This window comes from Hyposmocoma kahamanoa, unplaced genomic scaffold (assembly GCF_003589595.1).
Source record: "Hyposmocoma kahamanoa isolate Upper Pololo Valley unplaced genomic scaffold, ASM358959v1 220, whole genome shotgun sequence".
Lineage (NCBI taxonomy): Eukaryota > Metazoa > Arthropoda > Insecta > Lepidoptera > Cosmopterigidae > Hyposmocoma > Hyposmocoma kahamanoa.
Genome location: NW_020653740.1, coordinates 3,216,681 through 3,238,127, shown reverse-complemented (window position 1 = coordinate 3,238,127; position 21,447 = coordinate 3,216,681). Strand labels below are relative to the sequence as shown.

The window sequence follows — 21,447 nt, the reverse complement described above, 5'->3', positions numbered from 1 at the left end:
TGTTATGTGTGAACCTTGGTAGGCTATGGATTGACCTACCGCCTCTTAAGCGGAGGGTCGTGGGCATAAATTGTGCGAAATTTAATTTAAAATTTACCAAGAGCTTATCGGTGGAGGAAAACATCGTGACAACCATAGAAACAATCTGCACACATTTGCGAAGCAATGAGTGTGAAGTTCCCAATCCGCATCCGAACTATAGTCCAAGCCCAATCATTATGAGAGGAGGCCTGTGCCCAGCAGTGGGACTGTATACAGGATATGTATTCGGATTTCCGAATACAGATTTCCATTTCTAGTAATTATTAGGTTTATCTGGGGGTCATTATTGTTGTATAAGTAAATTTATATATAAAAAGGAAAATAATTTTACAGCTCTATATAGTTCACATGGAAATCGAAACAAACAACAAATTTCGTAGTTCTGAATTCAAATTATTATAGATGATCAATACTACAGACCCCTATGCATTTGTAAATAATTTATCGTGTTCTATATCATTATTTAACGATAATATGTTCAGGAGACGCAGAAAAAGGCGGGTCTGCCGGTGATGCTACCACACGAACCGTCAGCACGTCGCGAGACACCTCCGCTCCCGCGACGGCCCGACCCTGATCCTTTGCTCATTAATGGTAATTAGAGTAGCTTTTGAATGTCCAAGTATTAAAAGCTATAATTGGCACAACAACACTCAAATTGTTGGGAATTACAGATCCATGGAGTTCCGATAGCGATTTGTCCGACATATCACCCGTAGAGGACGAATACGCGAAAGTGGACAAATCGGAACGGCGCCGGCAGCGCGATGCTCCGGACATCGGCGACGTAACTGTCACCGCCATCAGTGAAGACACGTCTGTCCCTACCACTAACACGGTCACTGCTATAGCTGCAGCTGTGACCACAGCGGTGGCTCCTACGCCGGCTGCTGTACCCACTACTACAGTATATCAGACCGCTGTGTATGAATCCCCTGCGACAGTCACTGCACTCCCTACTACAGCAACAGATACCTTGTGAGTTATTACGGTGTACAGCTTATTCTTTCTATTGCCAATTTTAATTAACACTACTAAAGTCTGCTTTTGCATTGTTGTGAAGTGTACGTTTCAACTTTACGCCGCTGACTTGAAGTTATTTTAAGCTGGTAATACACATGAATCCCGTGTGGACCAGTCAAGTATTTACAATTCAAAGAAAAAGCAGTAAATCAGGATATTTTAGCTCCCTTTGTTACACTTTTTACTGAAAATTTTGGATTTATGTCATAGGCTGAGTTCGACGGGTAGCATCGGCTCAACAGGCAGCGTCGGTCGCGGCGAACCGTCATCGGTGGCTGTCGCTTCCCGCGAGCTCGACGCGGCCGTCCCGCGTGGGGCACTACTCGACTCGAGCGCTGCGCGTGCTCGGACTGATCTTGCACGCGCGAGGCCGCATGCACCGCACTCTTCGCCACACTCGCCGCATTCGCTCAGCAATGCCTCCTCCGTACGTGCTTTACATCAAACTATCCTTTGTCTATTGCTTTTATGTTTCTACAAATAGGAGATTGTACAACAAGTGCAAAAGACGCGTCATTTTACCCGAGACGTGTATGTCCACCCGAACCGCAGGCGAAGGTGGATACTTAAGTCGATCGTAAAATGGGTTTTATGAACGAGTTATACACTCTGCTTTTCATTTCGATTGCAAGGAAATTCAACAGCAATATTACAAATAAACGATTATTTAATTTGAATGTAAAATTATAACAATTAGGCATATTTAATGTGATGTTTATTTTATGCACTAGAGCATAAAATCCTATTTTATCCAGCCTACACCCAGCATAAATACGAACTTTAAGAACATGAGAAGTGAAAAGTATTTTAATTGAAAAGTCGTATTCATTTTGCGTGTCGTAAGCATTTTAGTTTATTTTGAAAAAAGCAACCACTAGAGATTCTGCTCGTTCTTTTCGGGAAAATCAGAAAAAAATACGTTTTCAAGTGTAAATTTATTTTACCTATGGAATAAATGATTAAGTACCTACTACATAGGGTGTCATTTATTAACCAATTGATCAGAACGATTTTTTTATTTGCGTAGGCGAGTAACGTGTACAAGGAAGTGATGGAATACGCCACATCTGACATTTAAATAGCTGTAACAAGAATAATATATTTGTTTATAGTACGATGGACTCGACGACTCGTACAACGAATCCGCAGACGAGTCACTTAGCGAATCTACATCGGGAGCGCCCACTCACAGCGGCCAGAACATTGTAAGTACTATAGCACTAGCCGATCGATAAACCAGTTTATACCATTTTGACTTAATTATAGAATTTTACTAAGCGACGTTTTCATACCAAATATAATAAATAAACAGGAATTTTGAATGGGATCCGAAAAGTTGACGTGTTGCTATGTTCAGATGCCATAAGCGCAAGAAGATGTAACAACTGGTATGAAATTTGTACCTATAGGCGAGAATTGATGCGAACATATTAGGCGCAGGTTTGCGTGTTGGTGGATCTGTATCACGTAGTGTGACCGTGAAACACTTCCAGTCTCGCTTGCACACAGTTCTATATTGAATTACGTACATAGCGTATTGTATGATATTTTACATGACGTCTTAAACTTCGAATACTAACTGAATTCCATCACAAAACTCTCCTGGAATATTTTGAGGCGTCTCTGTCGGTTGGCACTTCAATATTGTGCAATATTGATGGGTATAATTTGGTGTTTAATGACTTAATAATTTTAGAGATAATTTGCTTACCTTAAGCAGCTGTTTTGAATTGAGTACGCAGTTGAGATTTAACAAAATAACTCATATATTAGGACTTCTTGGATGTAGTTTTCATTCCCGCATATTAACTTTTTCTTTACTTGATGTTATTGATATTTTAGCAACGAGATACGCGGCAAAGTTGTGGCAGTTCAGGGGGCAGCGCCGTCGACGACGCTGTTTACTCGCGCGATCACCGGCATCATCCAACAGGTATAAATTAATGTATAAGTGTTAACACAAAAAATACACGATAAACGGAACTAGTATTGTCTTAAATGTTTGTGTATGTTCATTACGCTGACTGAAAAAAAGGGGCTCAGGAATGGTTATAACGTTAATTTTGCTTGCTTTTCGTATTTAATATAAATCGAAACATTTGTTCGAAATTTTATTTCCCCTTCGTTGATTACTCATTCATACACCACCATTATTTCGTTTCTTCCTTTCGGTTCTATTCTATTGGTCTTATTTTCGTCGATTATTCTTCGTTCTTGGTGATGTTGTTCTTAGTTTCTGTTTATTTCTGGTCGTACATCGTAGTCGTACGTTCTTTTGCTATCTCTTGTTGCTGTGATTTTCAAAGGCTCGTACCATTCGCATTACAAGATAGGTGATCCTATCATGCAAGGGGTAGGGAGGTACCAGTCGGCTGTGTAGTAGCAAGCAGCGGTTGTTATGACGTAGGTCCCGCGGCGTCCCTCGCGGAGCAGCTGAAGCAGGTGCTGGCGGAGCGCGAGCGGCGGCTGACGGGCGAGACGCGAGAGACCCGCGACTCGTTGTCTCGCGACTCGCTGCCGCGAGAGGCGCGTGACCCCCGTGACTCCCGCCTCGCGCCCCCCTCGCCGCACCACCCCGACCCCGTACGCCTCACCGATGAGCTCGTCGACGAGATCCGCCAGGCCGTTAGCGAGGCCAACGCCCGAGGTTTGTCCTCTCCGCACGTCATGCGATCGGCCCCAACCTATTATAATTTACACAGCAACCGATTAAAGAATATATTAACGTGGATTTCGACCTGTCCTCCCATCCATCTCCGTCCATTGTTACTTACCTATAGATACACTGTTGAGGTGGCGGAATTTGTGTTCAGTATTTAAATGTTGCAATGTATGTTGGTGAATGGCTAATTTTGATGATAATATATTGCTAATGTCATATTCTAATTATTTTGAAGTTTGACATCACATAACCGTAAACAGCGCTGTTTCATTTCATTTTCGTATGCAAAGAATTACAAGTTATAGAAGTCGAACATGTTTACATAGTATTTCGCTGACAAGGTTTAAGTCTAGTAGAAAACAAAATAACAATTTAGAAAAGAGCTAGAGCATCAACAAAATGATGTTGACTGTGTGGATGTATTGTAGTGAAGAAAGCTCCGGCTTGTGTAGTCGGGGGTGAGGTGCCGTGGCAGCCGCTGAGCACCGCGGTGTCAGAGGCCAGCCTCTCGCCGTTGCCCGGGCCCGTCTCGCCGCATCCGCCCGCGCAGTGGAGCAAACAACAGGTATCTAATATAGTTGACTGTTCGAAAGACTTACTCATACGTCTTATTTTTTAGGAACATTAACAGCTATTATAAAGTTTAGAAAAGTCATGATTATTAATTATTAGAAATATCCACTTCCAAACTTCTCCCCACGCTGCACAACATGTATAGGTATAGTTCGTTTCAAACCATTTTTCATGAAAGGTAACAAACTGGTTTGGTTAAACTTATCAAGCAAAAACTCAATAAGTGGAACAAGTAATACTTTTACGTCTATTTTGAAGGTTTATTGCTATCTCACCACTTTAACAATATGTGTATGTTTGACACCTTAAAATGGTATTCGAATAATAGTAGTTCGAATAGATTCGAATAATAGTAGAAATATGGTTAGTCTATGGTTGCTTAGTGCTTTATGAAAAGAAATCATTCGGTTAAAATAATTCAGGTCAAATTTTAGTAATCGATTAGTAAATCGAAAATTTTATTAATAATGAAACTGATGATGAGAGATGAGGAGAAATGTTATCTAGATACACGTTTCTCCGTTTCTCGCTCGAGGTTACGCGATTGGTGCTTACCGCTGAGTGTATCGCCGACAGTGCAAGCTCTCAGACAAGTCTTTCATTTACATTACAATCCTTATACACAACCCCAGCATTCGGTTCCGTACGATAGTACACGGCAGGCAACGTTATTTTCATCTCTGAGCGCGTGCTTAGATTCCTTTTTTCTTGTATTAAGTGCCAGGTTTCATTTGTCAGATTTAGTAGACTATTAAAGCGTAGGTATTTTCGATTTTATATGAGAGTATCATCTGTTAAGTAATCTGTGGTATTATTTATAACAAGTAACTTAAGATTTAAAATTATGATTTCAGAAAGAACAACGGCGATCTCCCATTAAAATTTTTGTTGACCTAATTTTTTGCGTATGTACAGACATGCAAATGTCTAGGATTTAAAATCCTGAACATTGTTCTTGGATCTACTGTACTACAAAGTCTGGAAATAAAGTTATTCAGTTTAAAGTTTCGGAATCCTCAGCAAAATGTAGTCGCTACAGATTATGGAAAGGATTAAGAAAGTAACTAGACAACAAATGTTGGACTTTGTGTGCTGGTTTTTTCTATTTTGAAAGTGGTCACAGTAAGTTCGACATTTTGTTTATATCTGTTGACAAGTGTGAAACTTTTTTATGCACTCCAATTTCTATCACTTATCGTCGGACGGTGAATGTGTGGAGTTCACTACAACAACCCGTATAGATTATAATTCTCTAATCCTGTGTATCAAACTATCATTACTCAGTATGGAATAGCATGTTTTTTGTTAGTACTCTGAGAAATCGTAAAAAGCGAAATAGCAAAAACAACTGTTACGCCAACTAATTCAATTTGTTTAATTTTATTATTCAATTAATTCGTTGATTTGTAATTGTCGTACAATTGGCCATCACTAAACTATCTATGATCGGGTCATTGACCAGTTTGGTTACCTTTCTTGTAAAATGGCTTGAAACGAACTAGAAGTAAATGGAATACCAATAGTATGTTCACAATTTGTTATTGCAGGTGTGGCAGTGGGTGAGCGGGTTAGGTGAGGGGCTGGAGCGACACGCAAGTGCTTTTGCTGCTCGCGGCGTGGACGGCCCGCTGCTGCTAGCACTCACCTCCGCCGACTTGAAGTTGCTGGGGCTGGGTGGTGACGACCGCCGCCGCATGAAGCGTCGCCTCAAGGAGCTGCGCACCGCGCACGAGAAGCTCCTTAAGGCTCTCAAGAAGGCAGAGAAAAAGGCCAAAAAGAAATAATTTTGCCACCGCCGACACCGCGTGCCATCTGCGACGTGCTCTCGGTTCAGATGATGCCCGAGGCCGTCGCTCTCGAAACTCATTCTCGCGTTTGCCGAAGTCGAATCGATCGTGCTGGGTCCCTGCATAGAATGTTAGCAACCTTTTCTTTTTCCCTCAAATCTTTCACGTACTATCTATACTCCTACTGATGGACTTACCTGAGCGCTGAATCAACTCGTACTTAGGTAAACAAGTACCTGTAATTGAAATTAAGGCTGCTCTGACTTAGAATTTAAATCTATATGGGAGCCAATGACATGATTCTAAAAGTTGACACGTCTGTCTTTCCCTTTCCATCTTTCTAATTTTGTGTGTCAGCTCCATGGATACGCTGCCAATATAAAATGTTATGTAATTTATGTAATATTAGAACACCTGAAGTTAAAATACGTTACGAATGTGTTTTGAGTGAAGATTGATTCGACATTGGCGGTGGGTTAAAGCTATGTCCGATAGCGTAGCGAGTGCCATCTGACCTATAGCTTAGAGTTTAGTGACGTTAGTGCTGCTTCGAACGATGAAACGAATATAATTAATCGAAAATTAGGTGTAAGTGAGTATTGAAAAGGACTAGTAGAACTCAACTAGACTATTTATGCAGTATACAAAATCCATTAAACGCAGATATTCCGTTGGGACTGTACAATTTATATCGTTCCTGTATTTTGTATTTATTGTGTCAGGTTCTTCATATTTTAGGTATGAAGCAAAGAAATGTTGAAAAAACACTGGCTCAATCTAGTCATAAGATGAATTGTAAACTCGAAAGTCGTGAATTCTTGTAATTCGAAGGTTTTCCTTAGATTTTCACTTATTTAAGAAATAATGTATCCTTCGTAAAATCGCCCGCTACTTATTTATGACAAGTATGTATCGTGATAATTTATGTTAAGACTCATGCAATGCAAAACAATTTCTGTAGATTTTGGCATTTATTTATCGAGTATATTGCACAAAATGTACTTAGTAATATCGGCGACTATTTATGAATGTCGTTGATTTGTTAGTAAATGTATTTGAAATTATAGTAACACTTCATCAAGCATGTGATCTCATTTCATATAAGAGTACCAGGTTTGTTCTCCCATAATAATACAGTATTTTTTAGAAAAGTGTACTTGTAATAAAAGTAGATCTTTTTTGTATTATGATTATGAAATACAACTTTATTAATTTGTAAACACATTCCAACAACACTTTCTCTTCATGTGTTATTTCAGTGTGCGTTTTGATGTTTTAGCAACTATTTAGCTAGCTTTAGTTTTTCTTGGCGACAATGATTGTTTACTTTATCAATGTTATTCTGTTGTGTAATAGTTCGTGTGTTAGGTTCCACATTATCACCCATATAAATAGATAATCTCAAATGTATACCGAGAGGAGATTAGAAGTAACGTGTGTTTGAGATCACTCCCGTATGACTGAATGTACTCTGTACATTGAGAATATTTATTTCAATTAAGAATTAATTAACATTACTATAAGTAGTCCATTAACGATTGCCAAAATTGAACAGTACTTTTGTTTTAATATTGTTGAATTTTTAATTTAAATTTTTCTTAAATTATTTAAATATTTATTTTGGGACCAAATTAATTTATTATGAACTTACATTTTTTATTTATGTATTTTGTGGTGTGTGGTCAGGAGAAAGATTTTTTTATTTATAATTAAATTTTAATAAACAAACCAAAGTCTACATAACACTGATTTTTATTGACTCTGTCCTTTAATTGCACATCACAATAGAATGAATTTATACACTATTCTGTAAAATCATCATCATCATCGGCTTGTTTGTGTGCGCGACTGCCGCATCGCCACTCGCTATGCACGGACGCACACATTCGCATAATAATGAAAGGCGTGTTGGGACGACCAGTGATATGCAACCTGAATGCATCGCTAGATTGTGCGAATCAGTACTGTCGTACACGGGACGCGGCGTGCGCGCACGCATGCAAGTCGCGCTGCTACGTTTGTGTTCTCGAGAGGACTGCTAATCGCAATACAAGACAGCGTAGTCGGGTAATCAGCTTGGCTTATTCCTGCGTGACCATGGTAGAGTTTTTGAAATTTGCTAGCCAGATAAAAAGTCGTGATTTAGTCGGTTCTAGTCGCCAAATTGCTCTAATTTTTATGGATAGTCTCGCCATCTACCAATATTTGGTTTATGTTGGGTATAAATTATTCTTATGCGGGTGGACGTAAATAAACCAGATAGGCTCAACTCACACTGGCGCAGAGTCGAAGCGTCGCGTCGTGTCCTGTTTTTCAACTCCACCGCCAGGCGACGCGCGACGTCACTAGCATTAGAGCGCCGGAATCACAGTTTGGTCGACGTCTGACGCCTCACGGCACCCAAGTGACGCGCGAAGCCGCTCGAATGCTACCAAGCGTCGACGCGCGTCGCCGCTCGGTTCCATATATGCAAAACACAAATTTGTACTTAATAATTGGAAAATATAGATGAATATGTATGCTGTAGGCGAAAAACATGTGACGTTGAGCCTTACGTTACGAACTCGGTCGTTTCCATGTCGCTCTTCCTGTAATTCCCTAAATACCCATCAAGCGACGAGGATGGGATTTATTTACATCCACCTGCATATAATACAATAATTTATACCCAACAGTTTATTAGCGTTATCCAAGCGCTTGTTCCAGTTCAGCACGTTATTAAGTATTACCACATCCCGGACACTCCATACGCGACACGCGCGACTATCATCTTCTTTTAAATGTTATGGCTCCATCGAAATAATCAATGATTTTGCCAATGTCAAGTAAAAATAACTATGTACGGTAGTTTAATATTATTATAAAAATTATACAAAAAAAATGGCGATTGCGCCAATGTCCTGTGATATGCGTAAAATTGAAATAAGCGCGCGCAATTGGCTGTCACAATCAGATCTAATTTAGATAGCTTATAGGGCGCGCTTATTTCAATTTTATCCGCGCGTCGCGACTATCATTCGTAGCCATGCTACGGGGGCAGGTATCGTTTGTAATTTGTATAATGTGAGTATGTTGGTATAGTTGTCTGTTATCAACATTCAATATACACAATATAGCTATGTAATCTAAAGTAAGTGTTGTTTGATTTGGTGATGCTACTATGGATAATTAAATTTAATAATTAAATTTTAAGATACTTTTAACAGCCTGGACAACATGGTCAGAAAAATAATAATATAGCCAATACCTATTTACTATCTTAAGGTCCAGTGATTGTTTATAACAATAAAGAATTTGCATATGGCATCGAAATTCTTTGTAAAATTATACCTTATGTCTATGTAGCATTCAAATTTAAGAAGTTTATGCAATCGAGTTCTTAGGTTTTCGCGATTGTTACATATGGGAAATTAAACTATTTCCGGATTTAAAACGTCGGTTTGTTTGAAAATACAAATATACGCGATTTAAATACGAAAAAATAGTGTCATTTCCTAAGTTTATACAATTTAACATGTCGCTGATTGTACAAAAAATGAGAATATTTATACTTGACTTTATTTGATTCTAATTAGTAAAAAGTCAGAATAAAAATGAAACTATTTAATTCTTTTTATTTTTTTGTTTCTTATTTCTTTTTCTTTTTTTGGATTTTTTCATTACTGGAGGAGTACACTCTTCTTTCCCATCATCACTGTTGTAGCTAATAGTAACAAATGCTCCAGGTTTTCTTTTTAGTGGAGGTGATTCTTTCTCCACATCTTCATCTGATTCTACACTATTTGCATCATCAGATTCCCCATTCTCTACTGTCCCTTCTTCATCAATATGTTCTTCCTTCTTAACCAAGTGGTTCTGCCTATTCAGTGTCAAGCAGGTCACTCTGCAACCAGCATTAGTTGAGCATATTTCGTTTAACTTGGAACCTGCCACTAACCATACCTTCAGCTCTCCTGAACTTGATACTGTATATAAAGTGTTATTTTCAAAATACAGGGATTTAACTCGTTGCCTATGAGCTGCATACGTTTGAGCTTGAGTGTCAGATAAAGTCAAAGCGACAATGTTGCCATTTTCTAGTCCAACAATTAATATTTCGTCACTTATCCATTGTACTGATGTTGGTTTAGAATTGCATGTGATTCGCTTTTCCACTCCTGCTTTACTTATTGTCCAAACATCAACTGTTTGTTGTGAAACTAGAGAAAATCGATCTCCTCCAGGTGAGAACATGATTTCAGTAGGCATTGTTACACCTTTGCTAGCTAAGTTAATGGTGAATGCTGGACGACCTTTGATAAGATTCCAAGTCCTAAGTGTTTTATCACCTCCAATGCTCAGAGCTAGTTTGTCTGAAGGATGAACTGCAAGGGCTATAACTGGTTGACCTGCAATACCAATTTCAAGAATATAAAAAGACTTTTACGAATTACTTGTGTTATTAGTTCAACTACAATTAGAGAGTAGTCTATTCCAACCCAGGTTGTCAAAAATGTAAACAGGTCACTGACCTGTTCATAGATAGTTGAGTGATTTGCTTTGTCTAATTGAATTACAAGAAACAAGTTTTTTTTGGATTTCACTGCAGAATACTAACAAAAAGTATGTGATTTGATACTGACTGATAACGAATTAAGTATTATTGGACTTAGTGCCAGCCAGGGTTACACTTTTTTACAACAGAAGAAATTGCATGAAGTATTAGAATACTCAATAATTTTATTGCTCTCTATAATGTTACTTTTCCACTAATTGAATGATTGCTAAAGAATTTTAATCTAACCGGTTTGTTTACTTTCTTAATGGATTGAAATGCACTACATAATGTAACAATGAGGGTACAATTGTACAAAACCGACACACGAATTTACGGGGGGAGGGGGTGGAGTGAGCCCCTCCCCCACTATGTCGTACATACTTAAAAAATTAAAGTTATTTCAATCAAACATGCATACCTCCATGTGCTTTCTTCCACTTTTTCTCAATCTGCCAGTTGCCAGTTCTTGTAACAATGATTGATCCATCGTCACTCCCTGTTAAAAGGTGTGTACCGCTGTGAGTAAAGGCGACAGCGTTTATTGTGCCGTCATGATTCATAAGCACTGTGTGTTCCTTCCGAGTCTTCAAGTCAATCACCACAACTTTGTCGTCAGTTCCTCCTGATGCCATATATTTTCCAACAGCAGACACACATCGCACTGCCGCCGTGTGTGACTGAGTAGCGAAGGTTTGCTTTAATTTCTTGTCCTGAAAACGAAGGTTAACTATAAAACTATAAAAATAGCACGAGTTGTATTATGAGCTAGAATATAATTTACCGTATTTTCAGAATAGACAGAGTATCCAAGTAAAAATCCTTCGTATGTGCCTACTACTAGCTCATCCATTATTTTTATACAAAGATATTAAATCTAATATTCTAATTTATACACGTGCTGTAGCCGTAATCAAGCGAATAAACTGTCACTGTCACCCACTCTGTCAATTGTCAATGTCAATTTCCGTCATTATTTTTATTAATAATTTTGGCTTGGATACAAGTTCTTTGAGCCATGTCTTTGTTTAATTATGTTTCTGTAAATATGGCTGCCACAAAGAGAAAAGGCAATTTGAGGCGGCGTGCTTGGATTGACTCGGGATTCCTTAGAACGGGCTGATACGGGTATTTTAGTTAGAGATTCGTATAATTTCGCGTTTTAATCTTCAATTAATTCACAATAGCACTATCCTATTCCACTTTAAACTATATTTGACAAAATAATTGAAAGCCAAAATAAAAACGACCCTTCACTTTTTTCCTCCAAAATGCCCAGAGCGTGAAGTCCCGTCAGTCACGTCCACAGTATACTTCCTTCCTTTATTTTGGAATTTCTTTCACCCATTTGGTATATTCACAGGATCATGTCCACAGAACACTATACTCATCACGTCTGTCTATCTACGTGCTGTCTACTTACTGTTGGGTAATTTTCCAAAAAATTTCAAATTGTGGAATTATTCTCGGAAAATTTTGCAGAAAAATTGGAAACTTGATTTGCTATTATTTTCGATATTTTTATTGTTTAATGTTTCTGGACGATATTTACGAACGAAAGTGGATTGCCTGACAGACAGCGTCAAAAAGATAGAAGCTTCCATCAAACCGAAAGCATTTCATTTTGCACAATATTGGATGGAAAGATCTCAAATCAGTATTTTGTTGGTATCGTTATATTTTTATATTGTTAGCCAACACATATTTTCATTCTGGTGAGTTTGTGCCGTTTATAATTGATGCATTTAATGATGGAATGTGTTGCGCTATCGATCTTGCTCAGACGCTTTATTTGCTTTACTGTTTGTTTGTTTTGGGGCAGGATTCCCAAAAGAGGACATACTTGGACATCTACAAGATGGATTTAGCGGAGACGATGAAGAGTGTGTTGGCAAAGAGCACGGGCGGTTCGGGCAGCACGGCAAGCACGTCTAGCGCAGCGCCGCCACACGGCGGTGAAGGATACGTCACGGAAAAGCTGTACATGCTGTTACAGCTGTACCTACAGAATAAAGGATGGAGCAGTATAGAACTTCTCCAATGTTTCAGTGATCTCAAAGAATCGTCTATGCTTCCCAGTGCAGCTTATTTACAGTAAAAAAATTTATATTTTTTCTGAATATTGTTTCTCTAATTAGAATCTGGTTAGATTTTGATGAAAGGTACCATTGCCTTTGTGCTTTATACATAAGTCTGTTTCGCAATAAATAACAATTAATAAAATGCATAATAGTTGTAAATTTATATAAATAATTACAATGTTATATGGGTGCTCAATAAGTTTCTACTGGACAATTATTACAGAATGATGGCATCAAGAGTGGGCTTGGATACACAAGGTAGACTGATACTCCGTGAGAACGGCAAGATAATTCTCCCATATGAACACTTTGCTAATGCTGTGATGTTAAAACACATGAATGGTCCACATGGACTTCATCTTGGTTTGGAAGCTACAGTTAGAGCTGTAAGTTTGGTTTTTCTGTTTATTGACTTATGTTAGGTTGTTACTGTAAATGTTCAAAGGGAAGGCTTCTGTTCAGTAAACTGTTTTTAAGAATTATATTTAATAAGGTTACTCCCTTCCCTGCTTTAGTCTTGTCTTCTCTTCTTTTTTATTGGTCTCTATACATTATGCAATGTAAATAAAGTACATAAGGTTTACTAAACAAATTGTGAGCATTTGTTATTGTTACAGGTTGTAGAATCATATACAATAGGCAGAGAGCAATTTGGCATGGAGAAGGAATTTATAGTGGAAGTAGTACAGAACTGCCCAAATCCTGCATGTCGGTATTACAAAAACCAACTGGAGATGACGCAGAAGTCCATTCAACAGCATTTGTCACAGCAGCCTACCTATATCCCAGGTAAATTAAGTCATTGTCTTGCATTTACCATGACAGTGTAACATTTCATTTTGTGCTGAACCTGCTTAGGTATACTGCTGAATTAAAGGGTTGGGAAATTAAGTGACACTACAGTCTAGACATTGAATTACATTGAATGTCCTAGATCATAAGGATTTTTTTTTATACTGTGAATTTCTTTACCACTTATTATAAAGATTTTGTGTATCATGAAAAAGAAAATCAAAATTTCAGTATGTTGAAATGAAAGTGGCTCATGTCAAAATAACAATCTTTGAAGTGTAACTAATATAAACAAGTTGTTACATACAATTACTGTGCATCCTACAATTACTGTGCATCCTCCAATTCTATAATTTGTTTAAAAAATTCGCCCAATTGTGGGCAAATGGCAATCTTTCTAAAACTTTCAGAGAATCTTATTATTATGTAATTTTTAATAGACACAACGGGGGCAAATCTGTCAGACACTCAGGCTGTGGAGCGGTTGTTACGCAGCACAGCGCTGGCTCAGGATTACCAGCTGCCACTCGCGCCACACCTCGCCGCGCTTAGTGAGTTGCTCTGTAAATATTATTATTTTCTTTTTTGGTTTACTATGTTTTATATTCAATATATAATGATTGTTATTAGTATATGTTATGATAGCTATGGTTGGATGTAGTGATGGGCAGCCAGAAACTTTCCTAAATTGGAAACTTTCCAGTCTGAATGTTTCTTGAAATATTTCGGAAACATTCTCAAAACGCGAAATTTATGGAAATTTACATATTTGCTTTGCATTTTTACTATCGCATATTCAAGAAACATTTAAGAAAAGTTATAGTTCTATATCATGGTTGTAAAACCAAAATACTTTTTTTGAAGAAATCGGAATAAATAAGTAAATTTCCGTAACTTCTCTTAAATGTCCATAAATTGCATGGAAAGTTTCCTGGAAATTTCATACTCATCAAAAGAATGAATGAAATAAATGTACGTAATCCACTTAGATTTTGCCACTTTTAAACCGTATATGTATTAATAGTTAATATGTTGCAATTAGGGTATTAAATTTGGCATAGGAATCGTTTTCATGAACCTATTTAATTAAAAAATTTAAGAACGTTATTTGTTCTGATAATATTAGGGGTTAAAGTATGAAATTGCCGTTTTACTGCAATAGGTTCTTTGAATTTTCATAGAATCTTCATGGTTTGAGGTTTTCGAATGAAACTTTTTTCAAATGGTTTCTGTGATTTTTTTTTTAAATTTGAAACATTTGAATATCGACTTTCAATTGTTTTTGTTATTCAATTTAGACAAGAAAGATGGATACTGCGAAAATTCGAGTGATTTTTGAATACGAGTTCCGACGCGGAACTAACGCGGCAGAAACAGCCCGCAATATCAATGCTGCGTTTGGAGAGGGGTCTACTAATGAACGCACCGTGCGATTTTGGTTTAAACGCTTTCGTGATGGAAATTTCGACTTAAAGAACGAGCCACGAGGAAGACCGCATCGTTATTCACACAGGTGAATAACGATGAATTAAGAGAGATAGTGGAAGCCGATCCTAGTCAAACTACCCAGGAATTAGCTGCATGGTTTAACGTTACCTTACCCACAATATTGACGCACTTGCGTCAAATCAATAAAATAAAAAAATACGAAAAATGGGTGCCTCATGATTTGACTGATCTGCAGAAAGAAACGCGTGTTGAAACTTGTGTTGCCTTGTTGAACCGGTACAGAAATGAAGGAATATTGGATCGAATTGTAACATGTGATGAAAAGTGGATTCTTTATGATAACCGGAAAAGAAAAATGCAATGGCTGACCCCAGGTCAAATGCCACAACAGTGTCCTAAAGCAAAACTTACCAATAAAAAGGTAATGGTAACTGTTTGGTGGTCTCAGCATGGTGTTATTCACTATAGTTTTCTCCGATCTGGTCAAGCAATAACGGCAGATGTCTATTGTGCCGAACTCCGAACCATGTTGACAAAACTAGCAGTAAAACAGCCCCGACTCATGAATCGATCTTCACCATTATTGCTCCACGACAACGCGAGACCTCACACAGCACGAGAAACCATTTTGACCCTTCAGGAACTGCAGTTAGAAACCATTCGTCATCCTCCGTATTCACCAGACCTTGCTCCAACGGACTACCATTTTTTTCGTGATTTGGACAATTATCTACGTGACAAGAAGTTTTCTTCCCAGGAGGCAGTACAAAATGCTTTCACACAGTTTGTGCAGTCTAGATCGTCGGAGTTCTATCGCAAAGGCATTAATAACCCTCCCATTAGATGGCAGCAATGTATAGATAATAATGGCAACTATTTTGATTAAATAAATTTGTTAAAAATTTAAAAAATAAACAATTTAGATTTTCAGTACAAATCGGCAATTTCATACTTTAACCCCTATTATATTGTTTGAGAGATATAGAAATAATATTAAAAATAATGGTGGAATATTTCTTTGGGCAAACAAAATTGGGCCAGATGACCAACAAAATTTTGACCGTACCATCAACTTCTGCAGCAGTGGAACGATCGTTTTCAACATTTGGGAACATACACACCACTAAACGCAACAAATTAACAACAGACAGGGCTGGAAAACTAAGTTACGTTTCACACAATTGGCGACTTTTAAACGCTCCACATAAAACAGCGAAGATTTCAGATCGATGCTCAATTGACCACCTGAACGCTGACATTGATTTGCTAACAGAACCTTCATAAGGTAGAAATGAGGACACATTATCAGTAGCTTCCTGTACAGATACGACATCATGGAGCAGTGATGAGTTGCATACAGATTAGTATTAAGTTTTATATTTTATTTTGATTCTTAAGTTTTTTAATCCCAGTATTTTTCATAATTAAGAACCAATCTGTGATTTTGTTATTTGTTCTTGAGGTACCTATTTTAATTACAATTGTTGATGTTTGAGCACTGAATAATTTTACTATAATATATGTTGATTATTTTGTAAATTGTTATTGTTGATTATATTTTAAAACTTTATTGGTCTACAAAGTGCGACAAGCTTCTTACATACCTATTGTATAGCATTTTTTTTTTTATTATTCAATTTTTCAATTTCAATAATTAAAACAAAGGTTTTAAAAAACTTTGTTATGCATTATTTTGATCCCCACATTAAAATTATCTATAAAAATATAAAATAATGAATATGTTCTAAAAAATTTCCAAAAAGTTTCTGAAATATTTCGTGGAAAGTTTCTATGAAATATAAGGAAATTTAAGAAATTTTGCAGTATTTTCACGAAAATGGATTTCTGTGGTATTAATAAGAATTAAAATGTGTCAATCAACTTAACTTCAAAATATTTCTTCATATGAAAAAAAACGTTTTTGCACCAAAGTATTCAACTTTTTATGTAAATTTCGCATTTGCGAAACATTCTCGCAATGTTTCCGAGAATATTTCCATTTTCGGAAATATTCTCGGAAATTTACCAACCCTAGTTGGATGTCATGTGAGAATAAAACCAGTCTCAAAAAGCTCTAAATCTACAGCCAAGTGAAACCAGAGATTTTTAGTGTGAATGTTACAGCAGTCTTGACATTTCTTTTGATAGCATAAGAATAATTAAGAATAATTATGTAGGCACGAAGACACAACACATGATCTTAAAACTAAAATACAATGAGAGCAATGAATTAACTACACTTCAATAGAAAGTTAGGTTTAGATTTTTGTGTTCCATCCAATTGTATATAAATTATATATATAATCCTTTGGATAGAGTTTAAATAACACATCCAACGGCACATCTACATATTACTCTATATATATACTCTTATAAGTTGATATTATTACAAAGCAAGCCTTGCTCTTCAGCTGGTCTGACCTCGGACAAGAGCGACCGACGCGCACAGGAGAAACTTTCACACCAACAGCTCCTACTACAACATCAGGGTCGTTCTCTCTCCCACCAATCGACCCTCGACAAGTACGCCCACTCGCAGCGTACCTCTAGTTCAGCGCAATCAACTCTCGACACAAAGACTTCCAAACATCACTATACTGATGAACATAAGTTGACTGATTTTCTAAGGTATGTAATATGCTTAGGATGTGTGTTGCCTTTTTTATAGACTACTGGCAAACTTATTCGAAATATATGTGTTTCAATTGGATGATAATGTTGATTTCAACTTGAATATGGAACACTGTGGCACTAAATATCTAGCCTTAAACTTAGGTTTTATAATTGCCGACGAGTCCTGAGCAAATGGATTAATTTCTAAATTGAACATGAATCTAGCCACGTGGCCCATTAGCGTGTAACCGGGAGGTGTTCGAATAGTTATTGTGTATGTTCTGCAATCTGCATGTTTAGAGCTAACCTGGAGAGTCTGGAGTCTCTATCCGGCGGGGCTAGTGTAAGCGCCACCGCGGCTAGTGGGGGTACATCGGGTGGAAGCGGTAGTGGGGGCGCAGGCGGACAGGAACGTGTAGTACGTGCCTTCGCGGAGTTGGCGCGTAACCTGCAGCGCATGCGTCCTTGCGTACGCCCCGCCATGTGCAAGCCCTACGGAAAGCAAAGCGAGCAGCTGCAAAAGAGTTAGTCACTATTTTTTACTATATTTTTAGCCAACCATGATTTCGTTCGATAAGACGACAAGTTAAACAAAGCAGAATTAAACAAACAATTCAAAACCGTACAGCTATCAAACGTGATTGATCATATCAGTTTGAATGGATTTTAGTAGCAGTAGAGCTTCTTGTGAAAGAGTTCGTCTCATATATTTTTGCCGCCGATAATGCGTTTCTTTCTGAGTTCCGGTCTGGAAGGGTAAGGGGGTGCTGTTGAAATTACAGGCACATGGGATTTGTCAACTTATGTCTCAGCATGACGGGCGCAGGGGCAGTGCCCCTAAGACTTTTGCTATTTAATGCTCCAAGTGACACTGCAACTGTTATGGATAGGCGCGTCGTTTACCACGAAACGCACGACTTGTTCGTCCCGTCACTTGGTATTATAAAATAAAAACTTTCATATTTATTACAAATTTTACAAGAGAATTTATGATTTTTGTATTTTAATATTATAAATAACGCACTTCAGTTCTTCTGGACACAATCCAGCTGGTACAGTCGCTGCGTAGCTATCTGCCGCCGCCACACATTCAAGTCACTTCGTGGAAGAACGATGACAAGATTCGGTAAGTGACCCATTCCTACTATTAATAACGTCTATTTACCATTTCATTTGTCGGAACCTGTTGATATCATGAAAATAATCTAACCGCCTTAACTCAAAAGTGTGCCTGGTGTTCAAAGTTAAATATCAAACCCATTTTTAAAATCCATTCCATGTTCTAAAAATTCCAGTTTTGGTATTACATGCTTACGCTGCTAACGGACTGACTGCATGTTTGTAGTTAATCATAAAGCCGTAATCAACTTCTCCACTGCAAGTTGAAAACGACTGCATGCAATAATGCTCAGGCCACACAGACGCGACTGACGCGCGGACGCCTCACCTTTAAACTCGTACATTACAAAAATTCCCGCGCCCGGAACGCTTCCACGGCCGCCTCTGTGTGGCCAGAGCATAACTGCATGCAGTCGATCTCGACTTCATGGAGTCGTTTCGACTTCGTGCAGTTAATGCGTGAAGTCGTTATCCAAGATCACGACTGCATGATGTTGATAACGAGCCAATCTGTTAGCAGCTTTAGTGTCTGGCTGACTTTTAGATGGGCGCCTGTACTGAATTGATCCTTGATGAATGAATTTTTCTTTGTGTTTGATCTTTGTTTTTAATTATAACCAATGGTTGGAAAAAGTTGTTCCAAATATATAGATACATGTATAGAAAAAGCTACCAGGAGCGACATAGACTTAAAACCACCAAATATTAATTAATTACTTTTTCGAATTCCGGATATCCGGAAATGGTTTTACTACATCGTAGGACAAACTGACGTAGAAAGTCGAGGTTGTAAGTAATTCTAATGTGCTATGTAAAAAATGTGGTAAATAACTGACAGCCTTGCTGCCGTTCCGTCAATGTGATCGTCAATATGCGGGTCGTGGTGCGGTATCAAAAGCTAGGGAAGTGCGGAGGGTGAACATTTACCAGTAAAATTTCAGCCGCTGCTTGCTCTTTGCGGAAGAGAGCGAATCGATGCATCCGCCAAGGCGGCAATCAATTCGAGCACATATTATCATAGATTTTTTTATGTTATTTTGCTTTTCATTGTTGTTTTTATTTTTAAATACATTATACGTATACAGTTTGTTAATTTCCTTCACTATCTAGAATAACTGATGACTAAGATATGATCCTACAAAATGTATGGTAAAAAGTTTTTTTTGCGATTTCTGGCATTTCGAGTACTCTTACCACAGTTGGTCTCATACAGACTATTGATCCTTACCAGAGACCGGATCGAATGACATAAAAAAAAGTTTTGTATAAATTGCCTTTTATCTTGCTGACTGTACCATTTTTTCAAAATCTATAAATGCCAATCAATATATCTTCAAAATTCATGGATAGTCTTTTAAAACCGTTTTCCTGCAACTACAACGATTAAGGTAGCCGGCCTTGCTGCCCCGTCTCAAATTAACACCCTGTATATGTAGAACACCTTTTTACGACCATTGATTATAACAAACTAGTTGAGTAATTGCAAAAAAATAGTTGAATGTCATGGTAGTAAAACATCATAATATTATATGCGCATATTTTTGCAACAGTTCAAACAACATGGATGAGCTGGAGAACCGCAAGATAGTGAGTGGGAACTAGCCCCTGGATGTTCTCGCCGTCGACAGCTAAACGGCGCTACTACTCTCGTTTGCAAGTACACAATTTATACGACCATTATTATTGACGTTAACATGGATTTTAAAATAATTTTTGTTGCACAACGAAAAAGGGAGCTCTGCTTCCCACGTTATATTTCGGCAGGGCCGAACTTTAACCATATACAGGTGTAGCAATAAGTTCCGATCACATTATACTACAACAAACAAGCAAAAATTAAGCATAATTCATCAATATAACATAACATTTTTGATTTCCCACACAAATGGCAGTGCAATTTTATTTTCCTAAATTTGTTTCTTATATAAAGAATACAACGTACAAGACAGCTGAAGTATGGCCGGGTTTTTTGTTACACCTGTGTATAAGATCTTTCACGAAGCTTTAAATAATATTCAGAATACCAGTGAACGAGAGTACTACGGTACTAATTTTTATAGTCCAAGCTTCGGAGGTGTTAGAGATAAGTTGACATACATTGTTGACTTAGTCTAATATGTTATATGAGCATGACATCATAATTTTGTCTATGATGAGGTAATAAAAATCTTAAAGATAAAATCTTAATGGTTATATACATATAAAGTAAAAATTCATGTAAGTTATATTATATTTGAATTATCGGATGTTTTTCTTGAAAACATGTACATGTCAGCACATCGTAACCGTATAATTAATTAAAAATGAATCTTAATGGTTTGGATCTAATGGAGCATTTACACCAGGTTGACAGGGATTTTGAATGAGAGGACAATAAATTTTTTACATTTTGAAAATTATGAGTTATGTACATATTTTGCCAGAAAGCAAAAAATAAGAGGGGGAGCTTTGATTTTACTTCAGAAGGGTAGGAAAGTTGAAATAATTGACTGTAAAAGATTTAGTAGAGTTGACTGTTTTGAAGTATGTGGAGTGAAAGACTTGATCTCTAATATTCTTATTTTTTGTTGTTACCAAAATAATGATTACTTTGACATATTTGTAGAAAGACTTGAATTGTTGTTGCAGCATTGTTCTAACAAAAAAGTTATAATATGTGGTGATTTTAATGTCAACATGCTTGACAACAAAGACGAGAAACATAAAAGATATTTTTGCAATTTACTTAAGAGTTACAACTTTAGACATCTTGTGAATTCGGTTACATTCCAG

The 21,447-nt window shown here is 37.4% G+C and overlaps 3 protein-coding genes across 5 annotated transcripts in view; 2 read left to right on the top strand and 1 right to left on the bottom strand.

Annotated features, from left to right (window-relative positions):
* Positions 1-7,200, top strand: part of LOC113227983 — a 29,274-nt gene extending 22,074 nt beyond the window's left edge. For both annotated transcript variants that reach the window (XM_026461096.1, XM_026461097.1), the window contains 8 exons: positions 525-636; positions 717-1,020; positions 1,276-1,492; positions 2,178-2,270; positions 2,908-2,998; positions 3,473-3,712; positions 4,156-4,292; positions 5,848-7,200. In XM_026461096.1, coding sequence (XP_026316881.1) covers positions 525-636; positions 717-1,020; positions 1,276-1,492; positions 2,178-2,270; positions 2,908-2,998; positions 3,473-3,712; positions 4,156-4,292; positions 5,848-6,084 — 1,431 coding nt within the window. In that variant the 3' untranslated portion in view covers positions 6,085-7,200. The remainder of the gene's footprint in view (positions 1-524; positions 637-716; positions 1,021-1,275; positions 1,493-2,177; positions 2,271-2,907; positions 2,999-3,472; positions 3,713-4,155; positions 4,293-5,847) is intronic.
* A 2,505-nt stretch (positions 7,201-9,705) lies between these two features.
* Positions 9,706-11,532, bottom strand: LOC113227972 (p21-activated protein kinase-interacting protein 1-like; the record flags this gene model as incomplete). The annotated part of the gene is made up of 3 exons (XM_026461084.1): positions 11,406-11,532; positions 11,043-11,334; positions 9,706-10,475 (listed from the first exon to the last, which is right to left on the bottom strand). Coding segments are annotated over exons 1-3 (1,131 nt in total), but the record flags the coding sequence as incomplete, so codon positions are not given.
* A 787-nt stretch (positions 11,533-12,319) lies between these two features.
* Positions 12,320-20,990, top strand: LOC113227856. Of its 2 annotated transcripts, none has more exons than XM_026460924.1 (9): positions 12,320-12,336; positions 12,444-12,715; positions 12,926-13,088; positions 13,320-13,491; positions 13,935-14,045; positions 17,355-17,571; positions 17,857-18,080; positions 18,586-18,682; positions 20,226-20,990. In XM_026460924.1, the coding sequence occupies exons 2-9, from the start codon at positions 12,480-12,482 to the stop codon at positions 20,275-20,277; spliced, it is 1,272 nt and encodes a 423-aa protein (XP_026316709.1). In that variant the 5' UTR covers positions 12,320-12,336; positions 12,444-12,479; the 3' UTR covers positions 20,278-20,990. The 2 variants fall into 2 exon arrangements, with proteins under 2 accessions (XP_026316709.1, XP_026316708.1); XM_026460923.1 differs by having other exon boundaries at positions 13,935-14,057.
* The last annotated feature ends 457 nt before the right edge of the window (positions 20,991-21,447 follow it).